Source organism: Psittacula echo (genome assembly GCF_963264785.1).
Source record: "Psittacula echo genome assembly, chromosome: 2".
Taxonomy (NCBI): Eukaryota; Metazoa; Chordata; class Aves; order Psittaciformes; family Psittacidae; genus Psittacula; species Psittacula echo.
The window spans coordinates 53,885,788-53,899,942 of record NC_137737.1 but is presented as its reverse complement, the minus strand read 5'-3'; the positions used below and the strand labels follow the sequence as shown (position 1 = coordinate 53,899,942).

Here is a 14,155-nt window from a genome sequence, read left to right as displayed (position 1 = left end):
CTTGAAAACTTGATTTTTTCTACAGCTCCCTAATGCACATTTCCCCACCTTTACAAGGCTATCTTTTTGTGTCAACGGAACTACTCAGGTTCAGTAGGCCTGCTGTGGAAAGTTTACGAAAAACATTAACGCTTATCTGGAGTGATGGAGCAAAATACTTTCAGATGTAGTTTCAGAACAGCTCTGACTGAAGTAAAGTCTGCATGGCCAGAGAGAGCCTGCTCTACCCTCCCCCAAGCAGCTCACGCTCCTGTCCCCACTCCCTCTGTCCGGGTTGTACTTTCAAAGCTGACCAACTGAATGATATGAAAACTTTACCTTCTGGTTCCTTCACTTTCAAAGAAATCAACTGCCTGAGGTGGTTACCAGGCCCCCAGCACGCCACAGCCAGCACCCAGGTGAGGGTAGGAAGGTGCAACTTCCAGCCACAGTGCAGGGTTAGCTCCACTTGTGCCAAGGGAAGCTCCACCCCACACAGTTCATTTGCATCTGGCTTCATTACATAGCAATTAAAAAAGAAAGTGGCAGGGACATCTCTTGGGAAAAGCTGCACCTCAAAGCACATTTCAGCACTTTGTTCAAAAACTTCCTCAGTTTACTTCCTTGCTACAATTCCAATGCAAGCATCTTCTTCTACCCCAGGGAATTCAGCATCCACTGTACTTTGTATTACTCAAGACAGAAATACAATCTTGAAGAGCCCACATTTGTATGTTTTTAGTAAACTTAATTATCTTAAATCTCATTAAGAGGTCTGCTAAGCAACATATAACATGGACTTTATCCACATCCTTCCCATTTTCCCCATCCCACATACCCTCATTTGCAGAAGAGCTGTGATAAGTGTGCCAAAAACAGAGGAAAGCAAATGTCCTGACCAGGATTGGAAGAGAGAAATTTTAAGCAACCACCACCCCCTCCAACTCAGGAAGCACATTTTGGTTTCTCACATTATCAAATTCACAACAAATTTGCCATTCACTTCAAATATAGCCCTTCGAAAACAAAAGGAATCCTATCACGTCCTTAAGGAGACAGATCCACCACTGACAAGGGCAGCTTCGTGTTTTTACGTACCGTGCTTCATGTCTGCAGCTTTCGATTTAAGAAAATTTGAGATGCCACCAGGCAATTTTGACTCATGCAGGATTTGCAGAGATTGAGTGCATTATGAACATCCCACAGAGAAGCTGTTTCAATTTTAGATTGAGCACGCAATTAAGTCGAGCAGTTTTTAAAATACACCCTTGAATGTCACCTTCAGGAAAGCTACAGGAAGTTAATCATAATTGGTAGTTTAACACATTTTAGCCTGCTCTTCTAATCCCAAACACGTGGTTATGCTAAGTTTCCACAGCAGTGTGTACCACAGAGGTTTACTCAGAACCTACACTTAAGGCAGTGTAGTATATCTGAATGAAGTGCTTAGACTTTATATAGCTTATAAATTGCAGGAGCTACATTTCACTTGGTTTCTCCTGTCAACATTAACTCGAAGTTGAGTAATCAAATACCAAAATACTCAAATATACAAGCAAAACCTGCAAGTGTTACCATTAAAGGAGATGTGAGTAGGCAATTTAAGAGTTAAGCTTGGAACAGTGTCCTCAAATAACCCTACTGTGGCTTGATATTACAGCTGAACATGCTGCCTCTAGTGCTTCCAGCTACTGCTATCAAATGCGCTGTAGCAACTTTCACTGTTGAACAGCGCAGTCAGTCACACCGAAATGCAATTAAAGCTGGCATTTCCAGCCTCATTTCAGTCCCCTGGTAGCTGCAGCCTTTCCTTTTAGCAGCACTGCTGCACTCAGGCAGAGTAAATGCAGTCCTAACTAGCAAAATGCTGTGAAAATAATATTGGCACTTACTAGGGGCTCAGCAGAATGTTAACCTCGGGATCGGCTGGATCCCGAACCGCTCAATTTTCCTGTTAAATCTCAGGCTTTCCAACACTGCGGACACAACCAATTCTGCAAACCAAATTACAGCACACGACAGCGGTAATTTCTCCATTCCTTCTCTCTTGACATTTACACGGGCAATTTATTGCCTGCTAAAATTACCACTTCCCTCTGCCCAATATCAAAGGGCTACCTCCTCAGGGCAGCATACTACTGTGAGAACAGATGCCATCTTTCAGAAGCGAAAAGCAAAGCCTCAGCTCCATTTTACAATGCAAGCTTCCTAATATTCAAATAACTCGTTTTCAAAACAGTGCGTACATTTTATCCCAACCATTATTCTTACCACTTACAGGTATGTACTAATGATACTGCTTTTTCTGCTTTTCTTGCTTTCAAGCAAGGTGGAGGGGGGAGAAGTGTTTTTTATTTTAGCTTAACACAGCCACCTGGAAGCCTTTCCCTATAAATCTAACCTTGACAGATAATTTTGTTCCATCATAGTTATTCTGCTACCTGCATGCTGCAGTCCCAGATTGTGACTACTTCTGCCTGCAGCATGGACTTCTCCCCACCTACACAAAAACGTCAATTTATTTAGCTGTGAAAGAAAATAGGTAAGTCACCACTAATGTAACTGGCTTTCCCTCTCAGAACTATAAACTGGCTAGAAGAGCATTTTCAGATCAACAGTCCAAATGTGTAAAATCTAGAAACAGAATTCCCATTTCTGGAAGTATACCTGTAAGCATGAGTTCAATGATTTGGCAAAAGCCAAATCAGGCTGAGATAGTAACCTACAACTGAAGCAGCTGATCCAGACAACACCTCCCTGCTTGTCTTAAATCCATCAGTTCAATGTAATACAGAGAATCCCAGTAATAAACTACTTTGTGAGATGATCTAAGAAACCTCTTTCTTCATATAGGCATTTGTGGTCTGAATTTATGTATTTCTTCTATAAACAAAACAGAACACAAAGCATTGTGTACAACCATACACCGCTTTTTAGAGCAGCTGTTACTCTGAGGACATTCAAAAAATCTTAACTCTTGCTTGATTTATTTTCATGCAAATCCATTATTTCCAATTATATGGGATATATTATGACCAAAATACAAATACAAAGATTCTTCTCAATGAAGGTAGGAACTTTTAAAAAATTTATGCTTCATCATGCGTAAGACAGATTTTTTACAAAATCAAATCACAAGTAACTGGTCTGCTCTGGTCACATACCAAATAACAGTAATCAAAGTCAAGCTTCTCCCATTGTGAAACTAGCAGATTTTGGGATGAAATCCATCTAAGTTCTACTCTGAACCTCACTGAGAGAAGCACACTTACATAATGGAATTTAACTTTTTTAGACCAATTTAAGCCTGAGCAAAAACCAAAGGAGACATTCTTGTGTGATTTCGTCTAGCATCATGCCACAACCTGTATTCTATATCCACACATAATTGGCCTTCCTCACCAAAAAACAAGTCCCGAAGTTCCTGGCAAATACTCTGCATCTTTGAAAGTACATCCGCCTGGGAATTCATAGGCTGCCACTGTGATCTCTCCCATCAGCAAAGAATATTAGTTTCACATATGAAAGGGTTGATGGTAGTGTTGAAAGATAGAGGGAGTGTTTTCAAACAAGGAGACTTCTGAATTTTCTATTCCGAGAACTACTGTATCAGAATACCACTCCCAACCTCTTGTCTATCTGACAACAGCACTGGGGTAAGAATAACATTTAATTAAATTATATAATACATTATATTTATGTATCAAAATAAAATTTAATAAAAAGACACAAAGGCTTAGCATGAAGCCAGTACAAGATTCAGATTCATGGTCAAGCCTGGCTATTACTATACACGCTCATAAACTGAAAGATCTGCAAAATTGTTGAATCATTAACTACAGGGAACAGCTTGAAGTATGTCATCAAAACCTGGCTATTTCAACACGTAATTGAAAGAGACACAGGAAAAAAAAAGCTCCCCATTTTCTGATTAGCTTTGTCTCAAACGCCATACAAATCACAAGGAAAGCATGCAGCTTCACAGATCAGGTCACCCAAGCATTTATGCTAACCTTATAAAACTATAAACATTTTACAGCTCAGCAGTTAGCCACTCTCATTCCAGGGTCAAGATTAATATTACTGGCAAAGCAAGGTAGCTCCCTAATTATAAAAGGAAACTGAGGAAACATTTCCTTCCAGTCCTTCAGATTTTGGAATCATTCCTCATCTTAACGAACATTAGCTCTATTCAAATGTTGCACTTTCCCCAGAAGAAACGCTCTTCATTTTCTACCACCCAAAAGCTTGTCCTAAGAAAAGACTAGATCCTTTCTTAGCCAGGGTTCAAGCAATACTCTTGCCACCATAATACAAAGCAAGACTTACTCAAAAGCTTCTTTGAAACCAAATTAAGTGGCTATCCTCCTGAACTTTAGGAGGCATACTTGAACACGCATAGGACCCAATCTGTATCTCACAGTTTCACTTTCTTGTTTTTCTAACAACTTTACAAGATGGAAATAAGTCCCCAGTGGCCTGTTTCTACTGCTTGAACTTTTACATAAGTACTTGTCTAGAAATGTCATGCTTCTGTATTTGACAAGAGTAACATTTCACTTTTAAAATGCAAGATTTTTACCTAAGATGTAACACAGAATTGTCAAGGACAATGAAAGGAAAATACAGTAAACCAGGATTTTCCTCCCCACTTAATTCTACATTCACGTAACTTGTAGCTGTCCTAATAAAACTGATTTTGTCCCCTTAAGCCTAACACCACACTAGTCTCAGAAAACTAGCTTAAATAGTTCAGCAGTAGGTTTTAATAGACAGGTAATTTTTTGCCTGTCCTTTCCGTATGAGTAGTATTGCTCAAAACATCACCAGATTAACAACACTACACTTCTGCTTTTCCTCAACTGAGTACATACCCTACAGATTTCTTGACTACTGCTTGTCAACAGTTAAAAGACTAAAGCTCAACAGTGCACCCAGGCCCCAGCACAGACATCTAAAGGACAGAATTTCAAGCATTCTTCCATCCCACTTACACTGCCCATTGCTTGTTTTCACCAGTGCTTGGAGAATAAAAACAGAGAAGAAAATATAACACACAGGACAGACAATGAAACACACTGCAACAAGTAATGTCAAATATATTATGCACACTAATCAATCTACTACTCACTGCCCCTTTTAAGGAGTAGACAAACTCATCATCCTATTTACACTGCCCCATCTCAAAGTCAGGCTACAGTTACATACAAAAACTAAGAAACAGCTCCACTTACTTAACATTTTTTTTTGTAATCTTTAAAAAAAAAAAAAAAGCCTTTTTTAAAGGGCTATTTTCGCTGAGTGCATCTCCTTTTTCTTCCGACCACACATTATCTTCAGCATTGATCTAAGCTTTTAAGTCTAATCGATTAGGATTGCTGTACTACGTCTTATTCCCCTCTGCTTAAGAACAAGAACGTTCAACGTTCAAACAACTGAAACTGTTTTCCATCAAAGGCAGTGAATGTGGGAGAAAAAAATACAGGTGCGGGCAGTTAATGGCACAAACCCCCTGTCAGCTGCTATAGGCTTGTGCTGGACGCTTCCAGGAGGTTCCTCCACGCAGCTCAGCCCGCACTGGATTGTACCAGCGGCGCTGCGCAAGAGCAGCATCGTCCCGTGCTGAGGATACCGGTGGTCAAGGCGGCCCCCCGGCCCTGGGAGTGCGTCCAGCCCCACAGCCGGCTCCGCTGTGAGCCGCTGCGGGCATGAAACCCGTCTACGGAGGCAAAAATGGCCAGAAATGGGCAACAGGTCAACCCAGCTTTCCCTCGGCGTTTAAAACTGACTCTAAATCCTGCCTAGGGCGCGTCTAGAGGGAGTTCGACCACGGCTCTCCCGAGACAGCGGGACCAAAGCGCTCCCGGTCCGCCCCTCCTCCCTTACCGGGCCCAGGAGCTGACAACCACCCGTGCCGACAGCGCCCGGCGCGTCCTCTCGTCCCCGGGAGCGGCAGCACCCGGGTGTGGGGGGAGGCTGACCCCTCTGGAGGGGGCTGCCAGCACACCGACAGCCGCCCGCGGGGCAGGGACCCTTCTCCTCTGCCCAGTTCTCCGAGGGCCGCACCGCGCCGGGGGAAGGCCCGGCCGGGCAGGCGAAACTTCCTATTAAGGGCCTCGTGCCCGCAGCCCCGGGCCCGCAGCGCTCTGCGGCGCCGCCATGGCGGGGCCCGCCCGCTCGCCGCGGCTGCGCGCTCTCGGCGGCGGGAAGCGGCCCTCCCCTCCCTCTCCTCCCCGCCGCCGCCGCTGCACCTGCTGCCGCGAGGGAGGGCGATGCGGCGGGGCCGGGCAGCTGGGCGCTGAGCGGGACGGGACGGAGCGCACCGCCGCCCCAACGGCCCACCACCCCTCCCTCCCGCTCCTCACGGCGCGGCCCACGCTCACCCACGCTCCGGTAGCCCAGGATCGCGATCTTGCGGGACTTGGACGGCGGCATCTTCTCCCCGCCCAGCCCCGAACCACATCAAGGGCGGCGGCTGCGGCGGCGGCGGTGTCGGTGTCGGCGGGCAGCTGACGGGGAGCGGGGCGCGCCGCCAGCGACATGCGGCGGGGGGCGGAGGGGGAGGGGCGGCGGAGCGGCGGCCCGACCGCACGGGACAAGCGGTGCCTGGCAGCAGCGGCGGCGCCCGCCCCACGTGACCGGCGGGCTCGCCAGCCCCTCACGTACCTGTGCGTCACGCGTCACAGGCCGGAGCGGCGACCTCGCCGCCACCGAGAGCCGGCGCCAGGCGCCGCGAGGGGAAAAACTCCCTGCGTCATGCCTTCCCCCGGCCCGCCCCCAGCGCACGCCGATTGGGTGGCGTCGCGGAACAGCTGACGGTGATTGGCGGAGGGCGGCCAACCTGCGGTTAACAGACGGCGTTCAAAGCAGAGGGCGAGCGGGGGAATTGAAGATTGGGCGGGAGGCTGTGTCCCCAGTGCGTCCCGCGCTGCGGGCTTCAACGGCCGCCGCGCCCCTGAGGGGGAGAGCGCTAACGTCGCTCCGCCATCACCGGCGCTGCTTCTCGGGCCTGGAGAGCGGCTGCACGGCCACACGGAGAACCCGAACCGCTGTCCCTTCATGGCCCGGAGCGCTGCAGGCCATTGGCAGCTGCAGGCTTTCCGGCCAGGGCAGCAGGCGGCTGGCCGCGCTGACAGTCCGTAGACCCGGAGGCTCCAAGGACACCGGCGCCGGGCCGCCCGTCCCTAAGAGGGTCAATCCGTCGGGATGTGACGCTTTTTTTAAATCATGTCGGTGATTCTTCGGAGCGTTCCCTTCAGGGTGTCCTCAGAGCGTTCCCAGCACGCAGATAAACGTCTGGGGAAGCGCCGGTTTTGAGCATCTGTAAAGTGTTGGCAGTTGCACGTGAAGTGAAGGGAGTTTCTGCTTGTGGAAAAATATCGTTAACTGAGGTCCAAGCGGTGGTGAGTTTTTCCACCTGGAAAAAAGCGAGTGCTGCAGGTGGTAATAGTGACTTAAAACACTTAGTGGATGCAGAATTTCAGGGAGAAAGAGAAGAAAATCAGGAAACATGCCTTTCCCCCCTCTTCTGCTACTTAATTTTGAACACTTTTGGTGATACCCATTTCACATTTTCTTGAAAAGTGAACGTTACTTAGAAATACATTGGAATTACTTAGAAATACATTGACGTACATCTTGTCCTTTTTTGGGCTACACTGGTACCTAACATAAAATTATGCCAGGGTACAACTCACTGATACAAATAAACCAACCTAACAGCTTGATGATGTTAAGGGAGATGGGTTGCCACATCCTCCCTGATTCTCAACCATTTATCCAACTGGGTAAGAGGGCAGGGAACTAAAGCAAAATAATGAGCTATTTATACACAAAAGCAATAGGCTTCTGAAGAAGCAGATAGTTTTAAGGATATACCTGGGTTTTTGGGAATACTCTGATTATACATGTCATAGAATGGTTTGTGTTGTAAGGGACGTTAAAGATCACCCATTCCAACCCCCCTGCCACAGATAGGGGCACCTGCTAGACCAGGTTGCTCAAAGCCCCGTCCAGCCTGGCCTTGAACACTGCCAGGGATGGGGCAGCCACAGCTTCTCTGGGCAACCTGTGCCAGGGCCTCACCACCCTCACAGTAAAGAACTTCTTCCTAGTAACTAATCTAAATCTCCCCGTCAGTTAAAAACCATTACCCTTTGGCCTATCACTACCTGCCCTTGTACAAAGCCCCTTCTCCAGCTTTCTTGTCAGCCCCTTTAGGCCCTGGAAACTGCTCTAAGGTCTCCCTGGCATCTTTTCTCCAGGCTGAACAAGCCCACCTTTCTCAGTCTGTTTCTGTAGGAGAGGTGCCCCAGCCCTTGGCGCATCTTTTTGGCCTCTTCTGGACTCACTCCATGATCTGGATTATAGGATCATCATTATAGTCATCATCCAGATTATAGGATCATAAAACCAAGTACCGGTAACCTGTGAACCAGCGCATATGATGTCCTTGAGTGGATAGGTACATGACAAACAAATAGTTATTTCATGAGAAAACAGGGTTTATGTACTTTGTCAGTGATGGCTGTGGTCAGCATCATTATGCATGCTTCTTCTCTATGTCCAGCCTCTCTATCCCACTCACTGCAGTACAGATTCCCACTTCACCAGAGCTCTAGAGCACCATGCTGCAGGGATTGGTGCAATGCTGCCACACAGATGAAGGGGCTGGGCCTGCAGGAATTGAGTAGCATGTGGATATCCTACCTTTGTGAGCAGTCATACTGTTTAAGGCTCTCCAAGCAGTGCAGACAGTCCTGGCCAGCATAGATCACTGTACTTCTTGTCTTGCTTGTTTTAAAAGACGTAAATCTTTTTGAGACACAAGGATTGCAGGACCCTAGCTTGTGTGGATCTGGAGCTGTGCTGTCATCTTTGCACTTGCAAAATTTAGGATGAGCCAAATTCACTGAAACAGAGGTCTGAAAGAACTGAGATAAGACTTACCTTCAAGGGACACAAATGGATTTGGAAACGTGGGTGAAATTTGTGGTAGTCATGCTTCCAACTTCCATATCCTTACAGTTTTCATTCCTTGCACGTTGTATTTGGGCACTGTGCTTTTCATGCTGCTGAAACCTAATTGTGTTTTCGGAAAATACATTCATACCCTTCCACATGCTCAAGTGGTGAGCATCAGTATTCTTTAATTCGTGAGAGTTTCTGGGTTTACTGTCTCCTTGATGGCCTGCTTCTCTTGAGTAGGTCTTTTCACTTACCCTGCTCACCTTTTGGACCCTTTTCTATTTGTCTTGTTCCCATTATTATGCACTTGTTCACTCTATTCACTTACAAGAGCTCACTCCTTCAGGGTTTCTGCTCCCCCCTTCAGCTGCTTTATTTACTGCCCCTACTTGCAATGGAGTTGGGCCCACCTTAGGATACACTCCACACTTGCTCATCCTGTGTAGTGATAGGCACACATTGCTCCTCCTTCTTGGGCATGGGTGGGTTTTAAACTTGCAGAAAAACCAACAACTTTCCTTTGTTCTGTTGGTGCTTTGGAAAGAGTTAGCTAATAATCCTTATTCCATCAGGATCATGTAAATTCTTTGTTCTATCTTGAACAGGACACTTGAAATACAGGCAAATACAGAGCTTTCAGGGAACTTTTGTCATTTCTCTATGCTCTAGGACTTGGTGATACAGCTGAGTGGGACACTGCTGCTCGAGCAGTACCAGGTTAAGCATAGATGCGAGAATCTGGATGGCAGTTAAGGCTCTCACTGCATTTCTCCTGTCCAGATGAAGCGTGAATGCTTCCTGAAGTGCTCTGGTGCAGAGGAGGAACACAAGTTTAGCTGTGACCATCCGATCAGTGCACTCTTTGAATTCCTATTGTTTGTATGTTTAGGGCTGAACAGCTTCACATACTCACTAAGCAGCCCTTTGCTAACATTCTCTCCCCCCTCTAACAGTCTAAGTGTGATGGTTAGGTTGTGGTTTCACAGTGCAGCATTCTGTAGCAGCGGCAGCTTTAGGAATGAGGGCTTTGCGTGTGCACTCCCTGGCCCTAGTCCAGCTTCTTCATTTCTAGTGTTTGCAAGTTGTGCTGTGAACTACAGTGGAACTTAGAAAACTCTGGGACAAGTGATGTACACCATGCACCAGCCCTATTCCAGGACTGCTTTGCATCTCACTTCAGCAGATATTCCTTCAGTGCAAATGTGGCTTTTTGCTCAGTTCAGGTAATAAATCACATTAACTTATTGTAAATGAGTTAACAATAAACAAGTGTAATGAGTGCAACGTATCAGGTATGGCCTAGGTTTTGAAAGTAAGAATATCAAAAGGGAGAAGTGCAAACACCAATAGAGTATGTGTCTGCAGTGGGATCAGAAACAGAGGTTGAGGGAGGCTGCAAAACAGAATGTGTCTGTCTTTCGTTGCCTCCATGTGCTTCTCTGTGACAGAGGAAAAACTATGATGAATTTCATGCAGTAAATGTAACTCAACAGTCAAGTATTTTTATGATAATACAGTACATGCAAACCCACAAACACGCTGCTACTCAGATTCCAAATGCAGAACAGTTCTGACTTGTACATTGAATTCCTGTAACAGCAATTACTAGTGTAATTACCTGCTCTGTCCCTTGGTAAATCAGGACCTTCCCGAGGAGTTTTTTGAAGTATGTCCAGTGTTTGCATTGGGCATGCTTCCACACGCACAGCACAGGCTCTGCTGCCCCCAGAGGTCACAAAGTACATTCAGTTCCATCTTACACATATGCCTGCTACCTCCTGCATTTTCGCAGTGATCGTGTTTTCCAATATTCAGACAGAAACACTGGCAAAATGATAGAAGCAGCAAATTATGGAATTAACTCAGTTCACAGGGGCTGTTGGCATCACAGGTACTGGTAGGCTATAGCTACTTTTTCTTTTTCCTAAAGGAATGAGCGTGCTGTATGAGTACAGGTCACCTCCTGTTCCCATCCACCTCGGTGGGAACAGGTCTGACTGCAATCATCAGAATACAAATGGAGACCAAGAAAGTGACTTTCAAAACCACATTTAAATTAAGACCTGAAGTTAAGACTAAAGAGCAGTGTCTGCAGAACATTCTTTTTGCATAAATGCATTATGTGGGTGGAAGGGTAGTATGAAATTATTTAGAATGACATTTTCCTCTGGAAATTATCCCTAATAAGTGTTCAATATGGGTGAAAGTTCATAGAAACTTTTGAAGTAAACCGGTTACTTCTAAAACTGGCTGGAGAGCTCAGCATGAATAGTTAAAGAGCCTGCTGTGTGACAGGATTAAGCACGCATGGTTTCACTTCTAGTTGGACTAAAGCTGAAAGACTCCAACTTACCCTGTGCTCTCTTGAAAGATGGCAAGGAATGCTCTCAAAGCACTCCTTGCCATGTCACGCAGATTCCTGTTGTCTGCTGTGAGGACAAGAGCTCATGCCTTGGAAAGCAAGGCTGGTTCTTTCTGCGTTACCTGAACATTTCCAGCAGAGTAATATTCCTTAGTAAAACGAGATGGATAGGCCTTGGATATGCAACAATTGCAGCTCAGTCCCCAGTAAACAGCAAATATTATCTGCGGGGTCTCAAAGATCTCAGACCTTTTAATTACATGGATTTCATGGAAAACATTTTTATCGGTCAAGTGATCAATGCCAGCAAAAGGTGATTTTTTCCTATGATGTTTCTCTTAGATACTGAAAAATATTGAGGACTGAAGTTTACTAAGACACATTTTTCTTGTACCTAAACAGCTAAAAATATCCAAAGTGGGTACAACCCAACAATCTGCTCCCTTCCAAGATGCCTTTTAGAATTATTATTTTTCACAGACCTCTCTTGCTGGGCAAGCAAATGCACAGGGAAGCACAGGAATCACTCGCATGCTTTACAGTCCTGCATCCATTTCTGGAGCTTCTCAACCTCCAGCCGGAAGATCCTCTGCACTACTGAACAAGCTTTGAGCAGAGTCACTGGAAGCTTCCTGCCATTTCCACATGCAGCACAGTCCTGTTTGGGGAAAGGGAGCACTTGGAACCACTGCTGTGGTCTCGGGTCTGTCCAGAGGAAAGAATGTGCAAGAGTGGGAGTTTAGTGACATCTCAAGCTTTATTTGCATTGTCACTTTAACCTGGTACCTGCGGCTGTGCTGCTGAGTCACCCTGCCCCTTCTCTACCCTCACTTATTCCTGTCCCTCTTTTATGCTGGAGCAAGCATTTTTCTAGCTTTGTAGTAGATCTGTATGAAAACCAATGTGATTGCTTAGTTTTGCTTACTGCATCAGCACTGGTACTTGTGCCAGGGCAAGCAGAATGCCTTTCTACCAGCACTGCTTTTTATCCGTGCTACAGCATTGCACCATGATTCTGCTTCTCACAAATTCAAAGTAATTCCAGAAAGTATGGGGGGAAATGCTCTAAATACCGTTCCGTACCACTGAGGAGGCTGGGATATCCCATAATCAGGGTAGTCCTGCATCCATAGGACATCCACGGCACTTATAACATGTTAAAATAGGAGGTTTGTATATCGTTGTTCGTAAACTGCCAATTCATTCTGGCTTGCTGTATGCTCATTTATGCAGACAGACCCAAAGCTGTCTGTGTGGAACAGGGCCAAAAGACTTTCTGCTAGAAAACAAGGAATATAAAAAAGTACTTATCAGTGGTTTAACCCTTCTCTTCAAAAAATACCTTTAATATAGGGCTGGAGAATATGCTCATGCAGACTAGTGATGGGTGGAGAGATCCCACGCTGCATTTAGGTAGTCTTCCCAAGGGATGCTGGAATAGGGATGCTGGAGCAATACCTGCACCTTCACAAAGCTGCAGCTCTGGTGGCACTGCTGACCACATCCCCCCCAGACAAGATTCTCCTCCACCACAAATTATCCCCCACACCACATGAAGAACAAAAGCAGCTATTTTTAGTTTCTGTCACTCCGTCTCCCCAAAGATAATGAGAGCTGTGCTGATGTCATCTCTGATGGCAGCAATCAACACCAGACCTGAAGGTCACTGCTGTTAGGCCAACCCAGCTATTTCAATTCAACACCATCTGAAATTGCAGGGAACAGTGTCAGTATTTACCTGGTCAGAAGAGGTGCTGGAAGAGACATGACAGTGTTTTTCACAGAGTAAGAGAAAGAGATGAAGTCTGACAACAGTTTCTATTCTGTACTACAGGAATGTTTTCATACATTAAAGATGCCAGTAAGAATGAAATTTTCTACACATCTAGTTCAAAATTTAAATTCCCATAGAAAGGGTAAAAGTTCTGAAGAAAGGGTTTTTCATGACTCTGAAAACCCTCACATATCATAAGCAAACAAAAAACTGTTGACCTTTTAGCTCAAGGCTTATAAATGGAAAGAGAACAGATTGATTTACTGTGCTATTCCAGTACAGTATCTAAGCTGGAAACACAATAAAAAGCTGTACCACCTGCATTACTCCATTAGCACAAGCCACATTTGAAGTTGAAGGAAAGTAAGAATGCCTCTATCCCTAGTTTGCACTAATCAAAATGCACGTACATTTATTTATACATGTAAAAGAATTGATCAAGAACTGCTAAAACCAAACTGGTGTTGTAGGGTTTAATTTCTTCCATCTACAAGGATCTACAGTTATAAATGGCTCATCTTCAAGCTTTACAGTACATTTACACATGAGCAAATACCCCACAGGTTTCCTCACTCCTCTGCATCTGTACAAGTCATATACAATAAAAAGTTTGCGTACAAGCATTGTTTTAGACTTTAATACAGATGAAAATCTTGTTCTGTGGCACTTTGTTTCCTCCACAGTGCCTGCATGTTACAGTACGGAGCACTTTGGATCCATGCTTCTGAGATCTTGAGCTCAAGTAATATGGACTGATCAACAGGCCACAGCTTCTGCAACTCCAAAGTTTTAAATAATGAGAAGATCTACTGCTTGTTTGTATAACAATCAACAGTTTATTAATGGATATGGTGAAATTTTAGCTATCCACCAAAAGATGTGTAAAAAATTGTCATGAAAGTAAAAATAAATAAAGCCGTTTTTAAAATCAGTCTTGTTTTACATCTCGGTTCAGAATGCAACATTTAACACAAAACTGTCATTGAAGTTTGAAAGAAGTCTACCAATATTCAAATTACAGCTTTTATGACAAATCTAATGAGAACTGAAACTGATTTGGTTTTAGGTTTAAA

General features: G+C 45.0%; 1 protein-coding gene across 3 annotated transcripts in view; it reads right to left on the bottom strand.

Moving 5' to 3' along the window:
- RHEB (Ras homolog, mTORC1 binding) overlaps positions 1–6,497 on the bottom strand; it is a 59,611-nt gene extending 53,114 nt beyond the window's left edge. For all 3 annotated transcript variants that reach the window (XR_013956189.1, XM_080609944.1, XM_080609945.1), the window contains exon 1: positions 6,363–6,497. Coding sequence is in view for 2 of the 3 variants with exons in the window: in XM_080609944.1 (XP_080466070.1) it covers positions 6,363–6,414 (52 nt within the window). In the remaining variant the exon portion in view is untranslated. The remainder of the gene's footprint in view (positions 1–6,362) is intronic.
- Positions 6,498–14,155: the final 7,658 nt, after the last annotated feature.